Source organism: Mytilus galloprovincialis, chromosome 4 (assembly GCF_965363235.1).
Source record: "Mytilus galloprovincialis chromosome 4, xbMytGall1.hap1.1, whole genome shotgun sequence".
NCBI classification, from domain to species: Eukaryota; Metazoa; Mollusca; class Bivalvia; order Mytilida; family Mytilidae; genus Mytilus; species Mytilus galloprovincialis.
Window position 1 is genome coordinate 67,555,533 of NC_134841.1, and position 26,912 is coordinate 67,582,444.

At 32.0% G+C, this 26,912-nt stretch overlaps 1 protein-coding gene across 2 annotated transcripts; it reads left to right on the forward strand.

Moving 5' to 3' along the window:
- Nucleotides 1-2,533: 2,533 nt before the first annotated feature.
- On the forward strand, nucleotides 2,534-25,495 carry LOC143072783 (universal stress protein YxiE-like). 2 transcript variants are annotated; one of them, XR_012977302.1, is made up of 4 exons: nucleotides 2,534-2,627; nucleotides 17,438-17,518; nucleotides 23,303-23,409; nucleotides 25,113-25,495. XR_012977302.1 is itself a non-coding variant. In XM_076247881.1 (4 exons), the coding sequence occupies exons 1-4, from the start codon at nucleotides 13,670-13,672 to the stop codon at nucleotides 25,308-25,310; spliced, it is 459 nt and encodes a 152-aa protein (XP_076103996.1). In that variant the 5' UTR covers nucleotides 13,541-13,669; the 3' UTR covers nucleotides 25,311-25,495. The 2 variants fall into 2 exon arrangements, 1 of the variants encoding a protein (XP_076103996.1); XM_076247881.1 differs by lacking the exon at nucleotides 2,534-2,627 and adding an exon at nucleotides 13,541-13,742.
- Nucleotides 25,496-26,912: the final 1,417 nt, after the last annotated feature.

Consider the following 26,912-nt stretch of genomic DNA (forward strand, 5'->3'; position numbering starts at 1 on the left):
ATAAATCAAAACATCGTGTTATTCCTGATTAGTTTTTCGAATAACTTTATTTATGTGTTGAGAACCTTTGGTGACATCACAGTTTAAGTGTCATTAAAAAGTACATAGTGAGCAGTGGTTGTTACAGACAAACATTCACACAATCTGTCCCAGTCAATGGGATAATTTAGGTCGTCAATCAATAGTCACAGACATACTGTTTTGAATATGATTCTAAAGTTTTTGTATTATTGAAACTTTTAAATGTAATAAAAAAAAATGTATGGTCAAAATACTCATATGGTCCGGCCCGTTACTAACCAAACGAGTATTATACTCATATGGTCCGACCATACGCGTACGGTCGGACCAATTGAGTATACGTGTAGGGTCATGACAATACGCGTATGGTCCAAATACTCATATGGGTCGGAACATATACTAGTATCAGTGGCGGATCCAGCCATTTTAAAAAGGGGAGGGTTCCCAACCCAGAGTAAAAGGGAGGGGGGGGGGGTTCCAACTACATGCTCCCATTCAAATGCATTGATCGTCCAAAAAAAAAGGGGGTTCTAACCCCTGGACCCCCTGGATCCGCCAATGAATATATCCTTTCGTGCAAGCAAAGTAGACTTATTATGATATTAGTGTTCTTTGTACAATTATGGTATTCTAAGATTTCACTGTAAAAAGGTACGGAGAAAGAAAAGAGTAAAAAGAACACTACAAAGTAAATTATAGATTGATTTTGGTATATTACTAGTAGGTCATTTTAAGCACTATTGGCTATTAGTCGAGCGCGTACGCCACATGCGGGCTCAAAATCACATCTGTGTTGGCAGGCTAGTGATAAGTAGAAAAAGTTCGTGGACCACTCGTCCACTTAAATTGATTTTGGTATGAAGATTTTTTTTGAGAAATTCCAATAAAAAGATAAGTTGTCAAAGAAAAAGTTAACATCCCTTCAGAGCTTACGACTTTTTTGATAACAGATTAGAACTCTTTATTATCCAAAGCGTCAATTTATGCCTGCGTTATTTCGAAATTCTGTGCTCAGAATATTTCCGAAATTTATCGCCCAGAAAAAACTTCATGAAATTAAGAACCTTGGTATAAAATACGATACCTGCAATAAATCTTCAATGTGAACCAAATTTCTATATTTTGAAGTGAATATCCTATAAGGTGTTTCGCATATGTGACATATACATTTATTTATTATGATTGGAAATGTAATCCTAACCATTCAGTTTCTTCTTTTAGACGATAGACATAGGTTTCCCATTGTTCTGACAGAGGAATCTATTTTGACGACCAAGAGTGCATTGGATTATTTATATATGTCATTTTGGTCTGCGTATAATGAATGGAAATTTCAAACTATCCGCAAACAAGAAGTTCTACGGTGTAGATATAAAGTGGAACTCGATATTATCAAGCTGCAGATCTAATATAAAATCAGTCCCGTTCATAGAAGCAAATAAAACATTGACAAATTAAAGTTTTCTGCCAAAGGCCTTTTGGACGGTCAATAGCTATTTTCGAAGTTGTCGGCGCAGGTTGAAAACACTTTGTTCTACGATATACCATAATTATTGTAAAACATAACATTATTAGAATGATATGATTTATTAAAACAAAAGAGATTATATGCGACGACAAAACTCTCCTATTGATAAGTATAGATTATTACATGGCATTTTTCATATCAGACCCTTTATCGGCCCAAGGTTATGATATCAGCCCAAGAGCCGCAGGCTCGAGGGCTAATATCATGAACGAGGGCCGATAAAGGGTCTGATATGAAAAATGACATGTAATTATCTTTTTATCATATACTTCAGCAGAAGAAATACAGACAAGAACTATTAAAATTTTATTTTGTTTGTCTTTGCGCTTTCAGATATTACAGCCGACAACCAAAAAAAATCTTATCTTTAATTTTTTTTATTGATATTACAAGCATTTTATTTATCTTGTCACAACAACTATCATGTTCTTCAATAATATTGTTACCTCATTTATGTCTTTCAAAACATTTTTAACTTAATTTATTTTTGCTCCTCAAACATTTTGTGAAAAGTCTTATCACTTGCCGTTTTCCGCGTTCTGTTGTCGTTTCAAACAAATTTCCGGAAATGCACGAAGTTGCATGTGATAAACGTCACGGAAATTAACGGAAAGGCATGTGATAACACTCCGGAAGCAGTCAATAAAGGTACCTTTATCAGCCCGCTATGGAGTTTCTTAGGAATCTGATCAATAAACCTAGTAATCCTTTCATAGCCTTTTGATATTTTCAAATGTTATTGAACTGTAAAATTTTAGTAATATTTTATACAAGTATATGATAAACAACAATATTGACTAGCAAGTAAATACTAAGTGATACCATTGTTTTAGAATTTTAACGACATATCTACTAATTTAAAACCAGTAATAGTTCAGTAACTTTAGAAAAAAAATATATGAACCAAAGAAAATAAACGAAACTTGATAAGGTTAGAAATTACTAATTTGAAATAGAGCTACTCTTTTGGCTTGTTTACTTTAGTTTTTATGTTCATTTTCTTTGCACAAAATGGACACACAGCAAAATGTAATAATTGCGGTCGATGGCAGCAAATGCTGTCTTAGTGCATTGCAAAGTAAGTTTTTATTTCAAAACCAATATGAAAGTGTGTCTTTCTTTTTTTCAAAACTTTATATTATATTTTACTTGGTGATCATAGTAAAATGGACCGTTTTACTGCTTTATTAGACTTACAAAGTCCTTTTGAAAGATGGAAAGATCAAATGAAACATGAAGGACACCCAAACCGAAAACTCCTCGAGCGATTTACTCCAAAAGTGACGAAAATAATAGAACACATTGTGATTTCAACTTCACGGCGCATGGTAAATTTACCAAGTTTATCAGTGGTTAAATGAATAAGAGAATATTTAGGTGAATTGGGTAAAAATTTTGAAACAACATGATAAATTGATCAATGATACCCTCTTGAGCTATCAGTCTTTCTCATTTGTGCAGACACATTTAAAGTGCGTATTTCAAACGTTTGCATTTTGTTATTGCACTATAATCTTCGTTATTGTTGTATCTTTTCCTTACGAACCATACACAATAAATCAGCAGGTTTTTTGTTTTTCCGTTTCAACTTGCAAAAAAAAACCACCCCTTATTATTAGCTGCCAATTTCTTTTATAGACGGATGGATATGCACCAAATGAATTGCAACCCTAATGCTATAAACTAAATCCATATTTCACATTCTTCTTCTAATATAAAGCTATGATGCAACATAAATTCACTTCTAATAATTACGTTAGACGAAGGAAGAACGAAATAAATATTGCTCGAAAGTAAATAAATATAATAGTATGTAATGCCAAAAAAACTCGCATGTTACGTATTTCAAATAGAACCAAGAAAAACTGTCTGCATGTTACATAAATAAGGTAGGACCAAGAAAACTGTACTTGTTAAGTTGATTAGGAAGTGCTAAGGAAAACGTCTGACCTTAAATGACTGATAAGTTAGGACCAATGGAAACTGCTTTCATGTTTCTAATTAATCACCCCTACTTATTATTCTTAATTTCCTAGCTACAATGAACATCAGAATGAAAGAAAATTATGAAATCACATATTCTTCCCTTTATATTAAAAAAGGCTTAATACGTACTAAAATGTGCGCCTCATTTGCATCATCTTGGTTGAATAAATAATGAATGAATATTTAAATATTAAAGCGAACCCAAATTATAACAAACCATATATTGAAATACACATTTGACTTTCAGCCAGCCAAAAAGGCTTTATATGATGTATTGTCATAATGATACTTATATTTTTTTGGTATTGAAGAGAGAAAAAAAAATTAATAAAGTTCAAAGTTAGACGAATATATCGCCAGGCACGTTATCAATTGAGCACATACAGTAAAACTGTAAAGTAAGACACAAGCGTGTTGTAATTACAAAATACATGTTTAGTTAATTGTTTAACCAAAGGTTTGCGACCTAAAATGGATATTCGGAATGCATATTTTAATAGTAAAGTGCAACCTGAAGTAAAACAATTATATTCATATATACAAGCAGATATTCACCCATTGCTGAAGCATGAACAAAATTATCAGTTACAATTGTTCTATGTTCAGTATTTCCATATCGGCTTTCTCATTAGTTTCTTAAATTACACAAGACATGTATATCATTTGATTTTAAAATGACATTGTTATTTATTCTATATGGATGGATAATTATTCGGTCAATAAGATATGAATATCTTTATTTGTTGATATATTGAGTTTAGTATACCTTAAAAGTATTCAAGGACACCTGCATTTGTTCTGATCTGAAACACGTAGTTATAAGTGCTAGGTGTGTTCGTCTCGATCTGAATTGGCTATGATTGACCACCATCCAAATTGGCCGCCACGAGATGACGAATAGTAAGGCTAATTAAAGGCAAAAGTGGTATACCGCTGTTCGAAATTCATAAATCGATTGAGAAAAAAAAACAAATATAAGAGGAGAACTTCTACACAACAGAAACACAACATTAAAATGTAATACACACAGAAACGAACTATAGTATAACAATGACCATTTACCTGACTTGGTACAGGATATTTTAAGAAAAAATGGTGGGTTGAACCTGGTTTTGTGGCATGCCAAACCTTCCGCTTTTATGGCAATGTTTAATATAACATAAAAATGACAACATTACATGACAGGACTACAATACAAACCATGGCAACATGGTAGTTCCAATGAGTGTCAAAATCATCCAATACCTGTATATAGTGGGCACCTACATTGTATTAAAATATAATGTTTCTGAGTTCAAGTCTATCCAAACAGTTCGAGAAAACATAAAACTACATTTTTTCACATTTCTTTCGTTTCTATGGCAAAGGCAGCCATCTTGATGGTGCCATACCCCACTGAACTATTTAATGTGGTGGTCTACATTATGGTATAGTTCCATCAATATTGTTCAAGCCAATTCTGAGAAATAGTATGGACAAAAAAGTGTTGAAGAATAAATATAATAATAAGACAAAAAGAAACGAACAATAACAATATGTCACCCCAACTCCGTTGAGGGTGCCATAATAAATGGGAGAACATATAGGACAGAGAAACATACGAATAATAACTAACAAAAGATACATGGTTTAGAATTTAATACGCCAGACGTGCGTTTCGTCCACACATGGCTAACCGGTGACGCTCAGATGAAAATAATTCGAAAGGCAAAACAAGTACAAAGTTGTAGAGCTTTGCGGACCAAAAGTTCCAAAAAAAGCCGTGCCCGATACGGCTACGGCTAAAGATAAACAATCAATCAATGTATTACTATTATTTAATATGTTATAAATTTAAATTAAATTAAAATATTAAAGAACACTCAAATGCAAATTTTTTTTACTAGGTTTTAATTATTGGTTCTTAATTACTCACTGTTTTCACCATTTTTTACATAAGGAAATGCCTGTAACAAGTTTTGAATGTGGCAGTTGTTTTCCATTCGTTTGATGTGGTTGAGCTTTTTTTCCCCATTTGATAAGACGCTTACCATTTTGAATTTTCCTTAAAGTTCGGTATTTTTATTATTTTACTATTACATACCGGTTTATATAACATTTATGCCAAAAATTTTATAAGGTATGCATTGTTTGGATGAACTGATGTGACTAGGTCACAAATATAAATAGAACTAAAGGTATGTAGCATCAAACGAAACAGTCTACCTTTTAATAGATTATGATAGGATTGAAGAAAACTGGCTTCTTGTTGAATTGACTTAGAAAGACATTGGCAAACTGTCTACTTGTAAAATGAATAAGATAGGACCCAGAAACCGTCTACGTTTTTAATAATTCGATCTGGAAGGGTTAAAGGAGACGACCCACACTCTTATTGATGTATAGTTAGGACCCAGAAAACGTTATACATGTTACATGAAGGGATTAGTTACATGCCATCGTTTTATTAAACCTTGATTTATATCTTTTTAATTGATGTATGGAATTTGAACATGGGTTAACTGTTGCTTCTTACATAATTTCAGAAATGAGTTAGGCAATATAGAACTGTCTTAACATACATGTATCATAGACACGGATATACTAGGTACACCTGTTTACCTGTTTACTATAATTACATATACAGATTTTAATGTATAGATTTTGGTAAGATCACCGAAGAGACATTTATTGCTGAAATGCGCATCTGATGCATATTTTTAATAACTTCAATGTTATTACTATCACCTAGTCGTTACTACTGCTGGTGGACCGTTTGTCAACAAGGGTATCGCCAACCCTGTAGTCAACACAAGGTTACAACAATCAAGAACTGAGAGAATCGCATGATTCTAAAAGGAGCATGACTGCTTTTGTCAACAGGTTAAGCGTCTCCTGCAATTCATGTATCACTTGTCATGTGAATAAACACTTAATAAAATGTCACAAAACGGAATAGGACACAATCGGTAAATTAACAACTGTTGTATGAAAAATATTTATTTGTTCCATGTGACAAAAACTCGACAAATATATAAGGCCTAAAATTAAGCCCAACAGACACGTGCAACATGAAACATAAATCTTATCGTAGGCGCTCAAATCTAAACAATTGAAAGGCCAAATAAGGGTCATTGATAGAGATATTTTCTATTAATTTACCATAATCGACCCAATGATCTGTATTAATGCAACTATGAAAATAGAAGTGAAATACAGAGCATATCAATATATTGTAAAACTACTTATTGTTCTTGTATTTGTTGACTGGAATTTTTACAAGATCAATTAAAGTGTCATATCTGCAAAGTTTGTCACATATTCAAACGATGAGCAAATTTATGATTTGAATGAAAAAAGTTTATGCATTTGATCAGTTACACTACATGAAGGTGTTCATTATAGAAACCAAAGTATCTGTTATTTGCATTGATGATTGCTCCTCATGAAATGTTGTTGAATAGGATCTGAATAATATATTGTTCATTTTTCTAGGGTATTATTATCGTAGCAAGTTTTATTATTTAGTTAATTCATAAATCCTATTTAGTTAAAGGTACACCAAAATTCGTTGAAAATCAATAACTGTATTCATAATTTAAAAAAAAAAATGAAAAAGGTTTTGATTATTTCAAACCTATCGAAAAAGTAGCAATATTTTTGAACGAACAAATATAAACAGGTATGAAGATGACAAAACTATACGCAGCAATTTTCAATACAGTTTATTGAACTACGTAGAGACAACAATGATACCTGAATAGAAGTAATCAAAATCTACTCTTAAATGAATGAAAAGACAATGCCTTCATTTTAATTTTCAATTATAAGTAGACAATATGAAATGTCTATTAAGAAGCCACCTTGCAGTTAATCTAATACGACAAGAATAATAGTTTAACGTGCACAAGCCTGATACATAAAATCATCATAGATACCAGGACTAAATTTAGTATACGCCAGACGCGCGTTTCGTCTACAAAAGACTCATCAGTTACGCTCAAATCCAAAATGTTAAAAAGGCCAAATAAAGTACGAAGTTGAAGAGCATTGAGGACCAAAATTCCTAAAAGTTTTGCCAAATACTACATTTGATAACTATTTGCGCCATAAGTATACCTTCCGCAATCGCGAATTGATTCATTTTTGACAGCAAATTAATATAGTTGAACATGTATACTAAAACATTACGAACCATGTTTTATTTTAAAGATTGTTCATTTGTCGAAAGCGTTGACATATTTTGTATACATTTGATAATTTGAAGTATGTACGTGCTTATCTTAGATAACACAATAAAATGACATACCTTGCAACCCGTCTTGTATTTGAACCTGTATGTACTTTAGCGATATGTGATGACGTAATTTTCTTCTAGCACTTTATAGTTTAGCCATGTAATAAGCATTTAAAGAAACTCATTAAAAAATGGTATAAATTAAAATGAATAATCTCATGGGCTGCTTAATTGTTTTCCTAATGCGATTAGGTGAATTTTCGTACTATTCAAAGGAACATAGACAAAAGCTTCTTATTCCTTTGGATTGTTAGTTTAGTTGCAACATATTTTATTTGCAAACAATCACAAAAAGAGCAAGACACAAGTACAGTCCAACTGAGACCGTCTTCTCTTAAGATACAATATAAGTCAATAGAATTTCATAGCATGCACATATAAAATTTATTATTACATAATTCTAATCAAACATCTGCAATTTGAAAGGTTGTTTGTTAATGAACCTGGTTCAAATACATAACTTAATTATAAATTTATCATCAAACTATTGAATACTGCCGCATAATTTAAAGGGCGATAACATTATAGGACGCAGTATAAAGTATTTGATAGTATAATAATACATGTATATCTTATTGGCTCAGTGCGACAAAATATACATTTGAAATATAGTTCATATCACTTAATAGCTGTAAAATATGTATATACATAAAATAAATTTACTATACAAAGATTTGTGTGTTGTTTTCAAGATTATATATATTAAAGAGAAAAAACCCACGTAAGAATAAATCCCTTAATGATTTGCATGAAATATTTCAATTCCTACAGCTAAACTAGAATATTTTTCGTTGATGGTTGGTCCCTAAGAAGTGCTAATAGCATACACGCTTTTTACGATGTAGGGGTTGTTTATTTTCATCAGTGATATGTCATTACTTGTATATGTTAAAAAAAGAAAGAATGCCTAGCTGTATAGATAAAAAAAACAGAAGATAACAAAGCTAAAATCAAAATTAAAAAAAAAATTAAAGAAGAGACAACATGAATAAAAAATACGACATAAAGTTTAACGACTACAAAAACACTTCACATGAAACAAACGGTTATTTGGTAAGAATATTTTGCGATAGCGACAATTGGAACATATCCGTTGTCATCTGTGACAAAGATATTATTTAAGGTCTACCAACTAATATTGGCGTCAATAAGAAGGGATCATGCCTTTATCTTTATCGCATTGATCCCTTGGTTAATCGGTATTCATTCTTTGTCGTTCGATGGGATGGATTAGTTCAACAAAGTCACAAAACTTTGAATTGTTTAATGAGAGGACTACATAGCTATATGGCGGTGCGTAATGATAAAGGATAGTGCTAGCATTGTTCATTCATCCCGAGAAGGTTCTATTTGAAATATGCCTCTTATGAATTGAGAAACAAGACAACATTAAGTGGGTCATAGTTTTCCCAAAGAAAAAAAACTATTTTCTGTTATGGAAAACATGCTCTTTAAAGGTAACAAATATGCTGTCGAAAAAAATCAATCAAGGACATTGATGATGCAAGTGTCACTGAGACGTTTTCTTTGAAACAGAGAGAGTTTAGTTACAAGATATGGTTCACCCTTCTTTCTAAAACAAAATAGTTACTAGTACATCTTTATTGGATATTCTTTTTAATGAAACAAAGTTGACCATTTTAAAAGTTTGTCTTTTATATTAGAATGAGAAAAATCTGTGTAAAGCGTACAGAAGTCAATTTTGGTATTTGTAACATTGCCATATACCCGGGAAGTTTGAGTAGCAATACCAATTGTTCAACCCACCATATTTTCTTGCAATGTTCTGTACCAAGTCAGGAATATGGCAGTTGTTATCTACAATCCATTTATATATATATGTTGGGGTTTACTTTTGTTGCAGTTCAGTGGTTGTGTTGTTCTGTTGTTTTCCTGTGATAGATGATGTATTTCCTCCGGATTAAGTTTGTTATCCGCATTTGTTTTTGCTTAATCGAATTATCAATATTGACCAGCAGTATACTACTGTTGACTTTATTTGTATAACACGAAAAAGAAAGGTCTATGTTGTTTGTATTCTTACAAATATTATGCCTTGTTATGCACCACATCTTATTCACACCGCTCCCAGAGTAGGTAATTTCACAGTTACTCAGAAGGTCATTTTTGATTGCTGACAAAACAGATGTTTATACTTTGGAAAGAGGTTTCGTTAAACAATTCACAAAACCAGCAATATACATTATTTTTTTCAGACTCTTATGAAATTTGAGCGTCCAGTTATAGGAAGAATAAATAATGCGCTTACTTATATTGCAATTACAAAGGATCAAACAAAGACCTACGATTGTTCAGTATAACTTTTTTGGTACATTTCGTAGGATCATATTTTGGGTTTCCAAGGGAATTGGTTATATGTACCTACTTATTTGTTGTGAACGTTGTAATGTTATTTACAAATTTTTAATAAATTATTGGATTCAAATCTCCAATGTTATATTTCCATTCTAGAAGTGATGCTACATAGCAACTAACTTTTATATCAGTTCTTCTCAATTTTTTCCTTTACACTTTACTCATGCACTACTGAACAAGATCACTATGTGGTCGCCAGTTTGATTGATAGGTTGGTTTGAACGTGTGAGTGAGTGAGTGCTATTTAGTTCTATCAGAAACATATGCCCTATGTTTTACACGCAGAAAAGTGCTACGGATGCATGCACTCATTTAATGTGTTGTTTTCATTTTTGAAAGCACTATGGACTACCAGTCTCTGAGGGTATCATGATCTCAGTACTTTGGTATTTCGGTATTGACATGATTTAAAAAAAACTGTCCGTTCATAAATTTTGAAACTTTAAAGAAACTTATGATTCAACTACCTCCGGCAGTTGACATTAGACCGATTTGTCTGCTTGTTAGATATTGAAAACTAATAGTTGAAGGTTCATGCAGATTCAGATATTTATTAAAATGACTTCTTAGATACCTTATTTGTATTGTTAAAATGTAAAATTAACGATTCATGTACTTCTTTGTACATAGAGTTTACATAGCGCAGAAGATTACATTTATTGGAATTCAGTATTGTAGGCAATATTGATTACTGAATAGAAAACATCAAAACATACTAAAAGATAAGAAGGAAAAATGTCTTTGCTTTCCTTTTCAATTATTTGTAGTCATCTCATGCCATTTTGTAATGAATCAGTCACGAACCATTGAACAAGGTGATATGATATTTTGCCTAATACAGGAAATATAAGATATGTAAATGCTCGAGTTTAATTTGGCATTATGAAATTGACCTGTTGTATAATGTATCAAATGAAAATATAGAATGTAAGTTACAAGATGCAATCAAAATCATATGGTCCGAGAACACAGTTATTTCGTAGTGCATTTCTTTTAGACAATAAATGAAAATTAAAAACAATCCCACCTGCGCTTTTTCAATTATATATTATAGTGTGTTGTACTACTTTTAGGACAAATTATATCAAAATTATAGAAAACTTCATCGTCTCCAACTCAAAATATGGACAATTTCATGTTATGGGGGTCTTGAAATCTTTTGACATCTTCCGAAGTGCTAATTTTTAACCTTTTCAGCTGGACCAAATCACTACTGTACTTTAACATGTTTTAAATTCATGACCCATTTGTTTTACAACTTTTGTAATTTCATCCCCCTACTTGCTATTTAAGGCATAAAACATGAATGAATACATTTGGAAAAGGTACAAAAAATAGCAATGAACACACTGTCCACACTAGGAACCAAATATGACAACTTCAGGGCAAAACAAACGATAATAAATAGACAACAACAGCCAAGAATCCGATTGAACAGAAAGAAACCCAATAACAAGGAGTCAAATGTGTCACCCCTTGATAAAGTTGATGTTTACCAATCAGAAACAGGAACACACTTCTCCTCCCCTGATCTCATTCCCTAGTATTGACAATGTGTATTAATTACAATTTTGTCTCCTAAAACCTCCTAACTTTTTTCTTCATATTTCATGCCTGATATAGCAAACAGAGAGATGAAAGTAGTCACTACGCTGTAAAATAATTGGGTAGTGAATTTTCAAATAAAGTAGTTTTTGAAAACAAAATGTTGTCTGTCAAACTAAATTCAAGATCTCCTTATATAACATTTTCTATTTTTTTAGTTAATTAATGGTGGTTTCTATAATTTTGATGTAATTTGTCCCACTAGTCATTCATCAAAATACAAAAATATTATTGAGAAAGTGCAATTGTCTATAACAAATGCATTACGATATTAAAGTTTGAATAAGATTATCGTCTTTCGTAATTATTGTAAGCCTTTTAAAAACGTTTTCATTCATGGGATTCAATATTCAGGAAAAGGGAGGGAAATGTTTTACCGATTGAATATATTTTCCATTTGTTGGTACGAATGCGTTTTTTGTTTGCACTGCACGATAAATTATCTAAAAGTTTGTACACAATTGTTCCTGGTTTTGTTCTCTTGCAGCAAATTTATTTTCATCCTGTTTTAATTGTGGAATATTATTCATTTTCTGCTCTTACAAGGCAATGCTTTACACTTTTAAAATACGTCAAAAACAATTTTCGCATCGATATGTCTCATACAAATATTTAAAATGGTATCAAATGTGACTCTTTGTACCTTAATTGTTGGTAAAGCGGTTGTTCATATTATTGAACTCGTGGTGATTGCTCCCAACATATGTTTGTTTTGTTTTGTTTTTGTTAGCGATTAAGATTATAACACAATGTTGAATGCTGTATTTTTGACATTTTTACCTATTATGTCTGTTTGTTTTGTTCACGCATCGTTGTCAATATAATGGAATTCGATGAGACTGTCATACAAGTGAGAGGTTTAGCTAGCTATAAAACAAGGTTCAATCCATCATTTTCTACATTAGAAAATACGAGTACCAAGTCAGGAATATGACAGTTGACTTGTTATCCATTTGTTTGATGTGTTTGAACTTTTGATTTTACCATTTGATTATGGACTTTCCGTTTTGAATTTTACTCGAAGGTCAGTATTTTTTTTTTTTTTACTTTCTACTTATTTGTCAATAATTCTCATAATAATGAAAGGATGGTAAATTACTATTATGGCAATTGATAGGGGTAAGGATAACGGTCAATATTTCCTCCTCGGACTATTTTTTCTTTTATTTTTACTTGTTATGACTGTTATGTAATGTCCTAAAACAGAGAATCAATATGGCAGAAAAGTTCGTACTCAGGTTTTTCGTTGTATTAATGAATTCATTGTCTTTAGGGACTTTGAATCTTTTCATTTCGTTTGTTTTTATTGTTTCCCCCCTCAGAAATCCAATACTAGTGTTGATTTACTTCTTTCATAACGGGGCATTTATATATACATGGCATATAATCATCATTGGTCGAGGGAATTTTGATAGTGCTAAAATTAGGTATCTTTGTTCCAAGAAAGTCATTAACTGAAATGACAGTTAGATTAATTTCATATATTTATTATCGATATTCTATATGTTATCAATATTAGAATTTCTCTTTTACATGATTAATTCTGTAAAGAACAAAATATTATTAACTCCAGTCTAACACGTAACATGTACAAAATAAAGATTAGTTTCAAGGCGTGTTTTTGCAATCAAAATACCAATCTGACGTGTGACGTCAATGAATATTGAGAGGGGTCACTTTTTGAACCTGAATTGTAAAAAGTTTTGTGTGCTCTGGTTTCAAAGATGATAAAACTATGTTCATCAGATACGATATTTCCTTATTGTTCTCTTTAAATGTTTAAATGACTAAATGAAACAGTAGCCATTATATCTAATATAATTCAAACGTATACAGTGTGATTATAGGGATTATATCTTTAAATTTACTCATTAAACATGGAAGATCGAAAGATTTCAGTTGTAATTCTAAGTGTGGATGGTAGCGATGTTTCTCTATTCGCGATTAAAAGTAAGTATATGTTATATTGGCATTCCGAATTTCATCTTGAGCTATGTCGTTTCTTTTTTATAGTTTAACTTGCAAATATTATTGTCAAACATTAATGTCATGAACAAGGACATTGTTTTCTTAAATTTTAGTTCAATATTCCATTGTGAGTTTTGTATGATAAATAGAAGTAACTAGATGTTCTTAAACAATTCTATGTCTTTCCACTCTACTGTATAGTTTAAAACATGTTTTTTGTCGTTATACTTTTGTAGTTTTCATGTCTTAGTCCTAGATTACCATGACTTGTGATGATCTTTTTATAACTATTTTTGGTCACAAGTCTCGAAAGGGCTTTCAGACTCGGAGCAGTCCCTGATAAGAATTTATCTGTTTCTGGTTTATGAAGTGGTTAAACATGTGGTTCGAGTGCTTTAGCAGATTTTCGGACACTGGTGTATTTCTGTGCATGCTGAACATTTATTCATTAAAGCCTGTATTTGTCTGTTATCGGTTTTGATATATTAACAACAGACAGTTAAAAAAATATGGAAATTCCTATATGAGTTTTAAAGCAAAGGCAGATCCAGAACTTTCTGAACACTTAAGCCATATATTGCAAGCGTATTACTTATACGGAATGTGCGGTGTGTGGAATGTGGCAAATGTTCTGCTCTCCCTTGACACCATTTGTGAGTATGGTCTAAAGGAATGATGATAGTCCGTCGGAAGGGGACGATAAATGGCTGACCCTTGTTACGAGAGTGCATTTATCTCTTGTGCGTAAAAGTCACCCTTGTAGATTTCGAAAAAGAGCAGGCTAATGCCACTACAAGGCAGCACTCGCACCTGCAAAGTGGAGAGGGATTAATATAAGTTGCAATAAATTGTTTCCCAATCTACTATAAATAAATATGCTAAAACTTATACCGAATGTGAGATAATTCACTTACAAGGTTTAATTCTAAAAAAATCGGGTCATCTGAGAACTTTGACACAGATATCGAAATGTGTGGCTTTTTGTCACGTAGTAATTGAATTTTTATTCTACTACAGGATATGACTCTTACAATGACAAGAGCATTTCCACCATTTAGATTTGCACTTGCTCTATCTATTTCTGGGTTGAATGATTAACAAGGTTTTCGATGTTTTCGGCAAATTGGTAAGGAAACGATTTCGGTTTAAAAAAAAGTGTTCTCGAATGCCCATTTGATTTGGTGGATGGCCGATAACATGTGATTAAGGTCTTAGTGCCAAGTCGTAAAACGACATGAAATAACGCATAACTAAAAAAGTGTGAAAATAGTTATAACTTAGATTTACCGTCCTTGTGTTATTGTACTATGGTTAAGGTGGTACTTAACACTACAGGGAGATAACTCTGTAAAATCAGCTAAACGTTTTTATAACGTTGTACTTTTAAGGAAATAAAAGCTTCTCAATGATGAAAATTGGTGTTTGAAAAACTGCTATCTATCCAACCATTTTTCCCCAAAAAAAGCGATTGGTTCAAGTTTTCTGAAATTTTTAGTTTTCTGAAATTTTTATATTTTCAAAGGGTCAAAAGTAAATATTTTGTCAAAATTTTATGAAAATTAAACGAGCCAAATAAATTTTAGTCAAGGTGTTGGGTACAACCTTAATTTGTGTATTCTTGTCTTTATGCCATTTTGTGCTTCTTTGTAACATGTTTGTATGGTTTTTTTTTAGTGATTAGGATTATAGCACAATGTTGACTGCTGTATTATTGACATTTTTACCTATTATGTCTGTTTGTTTTGTTCACGCATCGTTGTCAATATAATGGAATTTGATACGACTGTCATACAAGTGAGTGGTTTAGTTAGCTATAAAACCAGGTTCAATCCACATTGCTCTACATATTAAGAAAATGTCTAATTATGACAGTTGTTATCCATTCGTTTGATGTGTTTGAGCATTTGATTTTGCCATTTGATCATGGACTTGATTATGTTTATTATAGTTCATCCTAGGTTTACAGATATTCAATTATGAGTGCTCCTTATAAAGATAAATCCAGAAAAGCGCTTCGGATGCATTTGATTTATGACAAAGTTTCCATTTTTTAATGGTATTTAAGATGTACGGCTTTCTTTTCTTTGTATTTTGAAGTAATATGTTGTAACTATTGAAATATATATTTACGAGAAATAATTGAAAACGACTGTTTCTTCTCAAATTCCTTCTTCAATCTATGTCATCCATATGGAAATTTTAAGCATATTTATACTGCGTTTTGATTATGTTGGAATTTTGGCAATTGCAACAAACAGCAGGTTCGTCATTAGCCAACTAATTAGCCGCTTTAGTTTGTATTGAATAATGAAAGAGTCGTAATTCACAGCTTGTTGAAAAAAATAGATTTTGTAACGGTTTCAGCTTCGTATACAATATTCTACATACAAATGATACACTTTATTGATATACTAAAATTAAAATACATGAAATAAATTAGTAGATAGAAATACGAAGCTACGTGATGGTTATATGATACTTTAATCTGAGAGAACATGATTTATTTATCAGCTGTAATTAGTTTTGAACCAGTAACTTTAAGGACTCTTATATCGGAGCTATGTGTCTATTGTTTTTGTAATATTTCCCCCCCTGTGTTTCGTTCCGATCTATTGAATTATGCAGTTAGCAACTTGTTTTACAGTTTCCTCTTATGTTATGATGTAATATGACTGTCCTATATTCAGGTGGGAGAAGGGGGTAGAGCATTCACAAACATCCATCTGATGAGTTAAGCCTTTTTCAACTGATTTTTATAGTTCGTTCTTATGTTGTACTGTTATACCACTGTCCCAGGTTAGGGGAGGGTTGGGATCCCGCTAACATGTTTAACCCCGCCACATTATTTATGTATGTGCCTGTCCCAAGTCAGGAGCATGTAATTCAGTGGTTGTCGTTTGTTTATGTGTTACATATTTGTTTTTCGTTCATTTTTTCCATAAATAAGGCCGTTAGTTTTCTCGTTTGAATTGTTTTACATTGTCGTATCGGGGCCTTTTATAGCTCACTATGCGGTATGGGATTTGCTCATTGTTGAAGGCCGTACGGTGACCTATAGTTGTTAATGTCTGTGCCATTTTGGTCTTTTGTAGATAGTTTTCTCATTGGCAATCATACCACATCTTCTTTTTTATATGGTTGTCGTTGGTTCATGTCTGTCATATTTGTCTTTTTGTAATTAGGCCGTTAGTTTTCTACTGTAAATTGTTTCACATTTTTCGGGTCGGAGACTTTTATAGCTGTATTTACGGAATTTGTTTTCTCATAGAAGACGCGATGACCCATTAAAAATGCTTAAATCCACCCTGCTGGATAGTTGTTTCATTTGCAATATAACCAAATCTCCTTACTTATAAATGAAAAATAATAAAAATAATAAGTCGAAAGACTTATTATACACTATAAAAACCAAGTAGATAAGGTTTAATTATAAAACAAAGTAAGGAAATGTGGTATATGGTTGCTCTTGAGACAGCTCTCCACCAAAGATCTGTTTTGTCCTTGTGAAAAGGACTCCTTGCCCTTTGAAAATCTAAACATGAAAAGATGAGGAGATCATTTAACTATATCTATGACACTAAGAAGCTGAAGTTCAGCAAGTCTTATGAAAATGTAAAGTAGACTTTAAGTATAACTCAGCAAAGGAATTCATATTATTTTAATTTTCATTATAATAGAATATTCAGAAGAATTAATGGAATCAAATCATCACGTCGTTGCTGTTTTGGTCGGCGAAAGGACAGACGTTGCATTCAATGGTGAGTCTGTACGCTTTTTAATATGCAAAAGGGATTGATTGATAAATGTTTACTTTACGACACTTTTATCACAAGACACCGTTCGAGCAAGACTGTGAAAGACGGGGAGAGAAAAAAACACAATCTTCGAGAATTTTTTCATAGAACAATACTTGTGATTCTATACTTTGATGGCAATTGATATTGTTTGTTAGCTGAAAAAATCATTTAGAGCGTTTTTGTTGCATTAAAATGGCATTGTTCTGAACTGTAAAAAGAAATATTGACAAAAGTGAAATCATTTTATTTATCAGAAAAATAGAATAATAATCAAAAATCAATGTTGTATTGTCTTAAAAATTAAATTTCTGGCATGTTACAAAACTAATCATATTTGAATTAAACAAGGCGTTAAATCTTAATCAATCAATCAATTAAAATGCGCGGTAGAGATGTTTTTTGTCTTTTTAAATGAGTTCAAACAAATATCTAAATATTCCTTATTGAAATAATGTAACCCTGTTAACTGAGAACACTGTTTTCATCACGAAAAGACAACAACATCCATGAAGAGTATATAATGTGTTTCCCACTAGCAAATTGAAGATCCTGGTGGTTGCTGCATAAGGGATAAACATAAGGAATATATCTCCCTCATTCAAATCTCTGATTCCTTGCCTGGCTTTGGCTATACTTTTTTTTTTGTCTTTTTGGTTTATTGCTCTCCGTCCTTTTAATGAGCTTTGAATTTAAAAATATTTTGGCCTCGAGCATCACCGAAGAGACGATGATTTTCGAAATGCGCATCTGGCTCAGAAAAATTGGTACCGTTTATATTATTGTCCTTAATGCCAAACCATGTTTTATTCATATTTTCGTGTTATGTATTTAAATAGTTATCAAAGGTACCAGAATTATAAATTAGTACGCCAGACGCGCGTTTCGTCTTCATACGACTCATCGGTGACGCTCATATCAATATATTTATTGAAAGCCAAACAAGTACAAAGTTGAAGAGCATTGAGGATCCAAAATTCCAAAAAAGTTGTGACAAATACGGCGTAGGTAATCTTAGCCTGGGATAAGAAAATCCTTAGTTTTCGAAAAATTGAAAGTTTTGTAAACAGGAAATTTATAAAAATGTCCACATTATTGATATTCATGTCAACACCGAAGTGTTGACTACTGGGCTGGTGATACCCTCGGGGACGAAACGTCCACCAGCAGTGGCATCGACCCAGTGGTGTCACGTGAAAAAGTTATCAAAGGTACCATGATTTTAATATAGTACGCCAGACGCGCGTTTCGTCTGACGCTCATATCAAAATATTTATAAAGCCAAACAAGTACAAAGTTGAAGAGCATTGAGGATCCAAAATTCCAATAAAGTTGTTCCAATTAGTTGTTTAATGAAAGAAGTTTTGAAAAAAGTTTTAAATTGGGGATTTAGCGTAGGAGCCAGCCTGCAAATGATGAACGGCCATATTGATTACTCTCAATCTCACCACTACCACCTAATGTCGAATGAGTGCGCACAAAGACAGAATCCCCTTTGTTGATTTGCGTTACAACGGTTCCACTTACGGAAACATCATGACCGTGAGCTACCTCAACGTAGCTGGCCCCTAAGACCGCATTATTAACCAAAAGTTCGGTAGAATGTGCAGCTTCGTACATGCGAGTATTCCATGTGAACACGTAGATCCCAGCTGTGGGTGCGGTAAAGATCCCCGTCACTGCATTGTAGCCATTTCCAGAATTAGTCTTTGCGACATCGTATATAAGGGTATGATGAACGTTAGGATTTGGTTCATTTGTAGATAAATAGGCATAAAATGCGACTACATGATCGTTTGCAATTTCATTTGAAGGCAGAAGTAACCGTTCTGAAAACAAGAAATAAAAGATATTCAAAATTTGTTGTAATTAAGAAGATACATATTTTGTCATTGTAATCGATGATAAATTACAATTATATTGAGAAACTAGTATTTCGTGTTTAACCATCAAAACAAAACACCAACCTTCACAATGTTTAGCAAATAATCTTATCAATGGAAACCTTTTGCATAATCAATAGTTACATGTATTTCTTTAAAATTATGATTTATATTCTTCCTTAAAAATGAGTCATATTTAGTTTTGGAAAGGTATTCTAACCGCATGTATACACCGGACTCAATACTGTAACCTTTTATAGTCTTGTTGGATCGTTAATTAAGATATGTATACCGACTTATGTGATAGCCAGCAAATAGTCTCATGATATTGTTCCGGATACTATAGGATTAAAAACATTTTTTCTACAGGTTATTGATGTGTAAACCGGGGCGATTAACTCACAAACTGAATAAAAGTCTTATATGATTTGCATATCTATAAATACAAGTACTTCAACGGGATTGGTCAATTACATTTTCCCCTCTTTGTTTACACTTCGATAAACCATGTTTCCGAAACTACTTTCATAAACTTCAGTGATCTATTCATGCACAATACACACACATAAAGGGATCCCGGGACTAAGCAAATTGAGATTGAAAAACAAAAAACATAACAGTAGACTTGTTTCTATTTTAATGCATATATAACCGAAAAGAAATAATGCATTAAAGTATTGAAAACGTATAAAAACCTTCAGTCCTTTTATACGTTTGAAAACTGTCAGACGGAAGATTATTTCGTTACTTTTACGCTTCAAATTCGGATAATTTCTAATAAAAATGAAGTTTTTGAGGTAGGTGTTATTTCATTTTAGATTCTGTTGCATTTACACATCAATAACCTGTAGAAAAAATGTGTTTAATCCTATAATAACTTTTTCAAATTATCAATTTATGACTAAATGCAAACAATATTCTAATTGGTTGTTTGTTAGATTTCCTCAATATCTCTTATGGACGAAAGTTTTCTGTTATTACTTACAAACATATTCGTGTAAACTCTATGTATCACAACCATAACGAACAATTTACGGAGGATAAGATGATAAAATTGAGAATGAAAAAGGGGAACGTATCAAAGAAACAACAACCCGACCAAAGATCAGAAAACAGCCGACGGCCACCAATTGGTCTTCAACACAGCGAGAAAATCCCATACCTGGAGGCGGTCCTCCGTTTCCCCCTTAAAAAAAAATGTATACTAGTTTAAAAAAAATGGACGTCACACTAAACTCCAAAACATTTAAATTAAGAATTAAGCAAAATTAAAAAAAAAACATTAAAAAAAAATAATTAAAAAAATAAAAGAAGTAAAAAACAGTCACTTAAACTTACCTTTTCGAGAAATTGCATGTGTTTTAACCATTTGTTTGTAAGAATCGGTTAATCCACCATTACCGTTATCGTGTTTGTCTGCACCATTTAGAGGATTTTTATCATCATTTTTAACAAAATGTCTTCTGAGATCTGTATATTTTTCAATAAAACTATTTTCAATTAATTTCAAGCGACGTTCTATTTTTCTACGATATTCTAATTCAGTTTTCTTATCTATTGTCAATTTCTGAATAGTCTTTCTTTGGGTATTAACTGTTCGCTCAAGTTCTGATATACGGTCATTTTGTCCATGAACCACAGTGTATAGGTTCTGGACTGTCTCCCGCAAAGCTTCCATTTCTCTATAAACAGTTTTTACATCTATAACATCGCCATCCATTGTGCACTTTACATGGCTAATTGTAAGAGCAGTACAAAATATTATTGCAAGAAACATTGTGTCATGGAGAGAAAATTTAGAACGTATTTGATCTTAAAATTCAGTACAATCGGAATTTTACGATAAGGAGCCGTTCAAGTGATTACAAACAATTTGCAAAGATAGCGAGGTGTATTAATCTGTACACTTCCCATTGTCATTTATTTCACTTGAGTCCAAGACCTTGAAAATGACTTACTTAAATGACAACTGTCTATTTCCTGGCTTGTACAGACATTTTCAAATGTAGAAAATGGTGGAGTGAACCTGGTTTTATAGCGCTAAACCTCTCACTTGTATGACAATCGCATCAAATTCTGTTATATAAACAACGATGCGTGAACAAAACAGGCATAGTAGGTAAAATAGTCAAAATATGGTTACAGCATTTATCTCTGTGTTACAATCTTAAAACAAACAAACATTTACAAAAAAGCACAACAATATATTTTTAAACAACTGTTAAGCCGTTTATGTTTTTAAGATGAGGCAAATCCTTAGAATTAACCCTTATCATTCTATATATAATGACTTAATAAATTCAAAACATAAAAAGCAATATTTAGAAAAAAAAAACTGTAGCCGCAAGGAGACGTAATTGTAATTGATATCTCACAGTATATACGCACGAAAGGGACCAAATCTGCAATGCATTACTTTTGAGCGAAAAGAAATATAACATTTGCATGCAGCTTTTCTTTCTTTGAGCAAACGTTCCTTGTTATATTATATTTATTTTTAAGATTAATCCTTTAATCTTAGCCTCCATCTCCCCGAACAGGAAGCGGAAGTTTAGATTCGAGCAGGATATAAAATCCGTTTTTATCCGACTGACAGTAAAGACGTGCCTTTTGTTGAATAAATTGTGACCTAAACCGACCATCGATTACACTGAATACAAATATACTAACAGTTTCCTCTAGTGATATTATTGGTATTATAGTAAAGTAAAACGTGAAAAAGTCTGTATTCGATGACTTTTAAAGGCAATCATGCAAAATTACCCAGTCCTAAATACTAGTTCTGTATTGTAGACTAACAAAATATTTGCGATAAACAGAAAGTAATTTGCTTGACCACAAATTTTGTTTTAATATCAAATTGAGGATTGGAATATTTTTTTAAGGAAAAAAACAACAACCCTCTTTGAGGTTAAATTTAAACCGATTAATCAGCTTGATACAATTATTTCACTTTAAAAGTTTTAACAGAAAGCAAGATACGAAAATATATATACAAACTCATCATAGTTAACCATATTCGCTTGCCAAGGATTACGACCCAGTACTCTTATCTCCTGCAGAGGAGGGGACAGGATTGTAAACCCTTGGCTAGTTTTAAATTAAAGATGTAGATACCAGGATTAACGATTGTGCACGACAGGCGCGCGTTTCGTATATAAAAGATTCATCACTGACGCTCGACAAATAAAAGTAAAAAAAATCCAAATAAACAGTAAGTTAAGGAGTAAAGGTAATGTTTTTTTATTTTGTCTTATTTTTTGAAGTCTTATACGAACATCACTGAACCTCAAAATAACAGACAACGACAATAACATGAATTGTCCGTGAAATCATAAACCTTTTATGTATGAATTTCATAACAAATCTGGCAAGAAGTGTACACGTCACAGCACTTACAAGACCGAACAGACGGACGGAAGGGTATTTCTATAGAATGAGTCGCATTAGTGCATCATTAAAACTATTACAATCATTGGAAAAGAAGACAATTATACTTACCTTAATTAATAACCCTGTTAAATAAGATTTGTTACTGTAAATTTTAAGCGCCACGGTCATCATCAAGAACACTCGGTGTCAAAGGATGGAAGCAAAGAAACAATGTTGGACCTGAAAATTTTAAAGACCTGCCGAAACTGCACAAGTGAGATAAAGTTTTATCCGATATGACTTCTCAAAATTTAGTAATATGAACTTGTGGTTAAAATGTTATAGTGAAACGTGCCAGTGACGAAATGCCAAACAATGAACGGGTATTCGAAAAGATAATAAAATTTCAATTTCAGCAATATCAATTCAAGTCTTGCAATGTGTAAATACTGTTACAAATAATTCGTCATAATTATGTAATTTGTCTTTCTAGCAATTGGGCCATTGGACAAATCTTTAGTAAAAGCACTAATAGAAGCAGAGGAACAAAAAATAAGTGAGAAGATCAGTCGTGTAAAGACGTGTATGGATGAGTGTAAGGTACTGTAATCATTGCTCGAATCCAATACAGATTATGAGGGTGTTTATTCGGGCTGATAGAATAGAGAATTGTGGGCAAAAATATAAAGAATACAGAAATATGAACACAAAAAAAATAAATAAATAAAGAATAGAGAAAATGAGGTGCTAAAATATAAAGAATAGAGTGGGCAAAACAGTGGGAAAAAGTTCAAATACAAGAGACAATGGTATAAAATTAAAGAAAGCAGTGATAAAGGATTCTCCATCCTCTAACATTTATGATCCCTTTACGTTATGTTTTAGTTGTGTGATTCTTCATTGGAAACTGAAACCTGATTGACTCAAAGTACTCTGAAAAGTATATTTTATATCGCTTCGATTTTAATATACTGTTGTATTAGATTTTTGTATATCTTATTCGCTGTGTCATATAAATCTGTAAATAAAAGATACTAGATACATTTGATAAGAACATCGCTTTTACAATAACATGCTCAAGAGATGATAATCAGATGAAACACAACTGTTTACGATATAATGAAGCATCTGTATTTTATCATGATAGAGAAAAGTTTTTGAAACCATATTATCTAAATAGACCAAACATATTGAAATTTCATGATTTGATGAATACTAGAAACATTAGTAGGTTGAATCATTTGTGCAAATTTATCAGACTGATTAACAAACAGCTGGACTCTTAGGGGAAACATTGTTTAATAATTACATTAGATGTAAGTTTCATTATAATACGTTATTCTGATTGGCTAACATGTTATTCCGTAAACAACTGCATCAGACAATAACATTTATCATGCATGATAACACGAGGTCCCACAAAAAAGTGCACAGGTGAATTAAATAAAACTGGATAAAAATCGTGTTTTCATGATTTTAGCTAAAAAAATGTAATTATAAGTATTGAATACTTCTTTTTTAAACTTTATAGGGTTGTAAAAGCGTTGACCGTGCGTACATTTTTAGAATGAAGCGCTTCCGCGCTTCATACAAAATGTACTTCGGTCAACGCTTTTACCACCCAATAAATTTACAAAAAGAAGCATTCAATTCTTAAATAACTTTTTTATATAATATTGTATACATGCATAATGCGTTTTTTTTATATTACATGTAGCTGGAAATATTTTTTCCAGTTGTAGATCATACATTTGTTTTAATTCGGACTATATGTTATATTATGAATTGTTTATATCTCTGTACCATGGATTTTGGTTTATGAGAATAAAGATTTATGTATGACTTGATTGTACAATCAAACGCTCCAGTGATAATGAATATCATTGCAACACAAGTAGGCAATTATCTACCTTTCACAAATTCTGAAATATTCACCAGAAATATGTGGAAGCGATAGATAGTGATGTTTCCGATCTAATGTTCACGTGTATCTTGTCGTGTAACCTTGATGTTTATCCAAATTCTAAAACACGACTACATTATAACGTATGCAATATTTTTAATTTTTAAAAAGAGGAAAACATGAATAAGCCACCATATTGGACACTAATACACATCTCTATATGTACCGCCATCACCCAACTAAACAAAATCTAATTAGAAAACAAACTAGCATCGCTCCCGTTTTCGTGTGGAGTATGAACCACGCGACATACCAGAAAACGGGAGCGATGCGAGATTGGGATTTCAGTAGATTGGACTAAATATTGCAAAAATTGTTAATTGCATTGTTTATGTTTCAGATAAAAGGGGAAATTGTCAGAGCATTTGGAGAACCGGGCCCAGCAATTCTTGACAAAGCAAAGGAACTTAAAGCTAGTTTTATCGTGACTGGATCACGTGGGTTGGGAAAGCTGCGGAAAACATTATTGGGCAGCGTCAGCAGTTACCTGTTACACCATGCGCATATCCCGATTGTTGTTTGCAAGATGCCAAGTTGAGAAATATTATTGGCAGTATGGATTGTAACGTAACCTTATAGGTTTTCGTTCGGGAATTGACCAGTTGCTGCTTTTTTATATTGTTAGCATTCGGATTCCAAATGTGATCAAAATTGTGAGACCCGAAAATGATAAGACTCGGTGTAAACTTATCGATCTTATAAATAAACTTGTTCGAAAAAGGTTTTCTTTTTTTTAAAACACTGTAATAAAATCCTGGAATGCTGTATATATCAGTACAAACTTTGATTTTGTTATCAATAAATTAAAATTTACAAATCAAAATCAAATATATTTATCAAATATATTATAATCATACATGTACCTAATTATTCCTTTAAAGCAATTACCATTCACAGTACTACATTCTGTCAAAAATATTTTTGCATTGCACAAGGTCATGTTTTTTTTCTGAATTTTGATGACGTCTTTACACTAACTCTATTTTTGGCATGTGCACTTATTTATTTTATTCTTAGAAACAGGATATTTTGTTAGTAGTTGTTGGCTTAGAACTTGCTTCAGTAACTGCGTGTCCTCTCATATCAGAACGTGTACTTTCTGTCTCAAGTCCTTTGTAAATTCAGTTGTTTTTGTCGCTTTGATCAGTCAAGCCTCTTTCAATGGATTGTTGTTCTATGCTTTGCTGTTTCACCACTATCCTATGTAAGGTGGAGGCTTCAGCGCCAGAAAAATGTTTACAGATATTATATAAGGGCCTTTTTCAAAAAATGTGGATTTTCTTGTACAATCAATATTTCTAAAAAAGTGTAAATATTTTTATTCAATTTTTAGATACACCATTTAGTTTTTGGTGTGTGTAACAAGTTCCAGCAAATTCAATATGAAATTTAGCTACAGAAATTGCTTCCAGTGGGTTTCAAAGGGTCCAAAAACCCCAAAATTGCTTGTACGAAATTGAAAAACTAGTCTTTTTTAAATGCTGGTTTTAATATCCAGCGGAAATTATTATTTTTCTTTTGTTATTATGAATATATAGGTATCACTGCAGGTATGTATATACAAATACAGGGAATTATTAGATTTTATTAGCATTTTTTTTTACTTTTCATTTCGTACTTAAAAAAATGTCAACTACATAACACAAATGAAATAATGTTGCCAATAAACAACTGATTATATCCCGTGTAACTAAGGAAGTGTTCTCTACTTACTCTGCATCCTCTGATGACGTGCTTAAAGTTACAGGATGACATCATTGATTCATTTCATTATAGATTAGTTTTTGTGAGTACAAATTACTCCGTAATTTTATTCTATGTCAACTTTGTAACGGCAAAAACATTGATAAATTTTGGCATAAATATTTTTTTTTACATAAATCATTCAAAGTCTATAATACTGACTCTAATTCAATAAAAACCATTTATCTGGTAGTATTAGGGTCAAGAAAAACATCCAAAAACCACAAATAGGTCAACTACATAACGGTCAACTACATAACGCAGTGAATCGTTATGTAGTTGACAAAAAGCGTTATGTAGTTGACAATGCTGAATTAAATTCACTTTAAAATATGTTTCTAAAAAGTGTTATTTTAACCATGTTAACTGTTTTGAAAAAAGTGTGATGATTTTTATG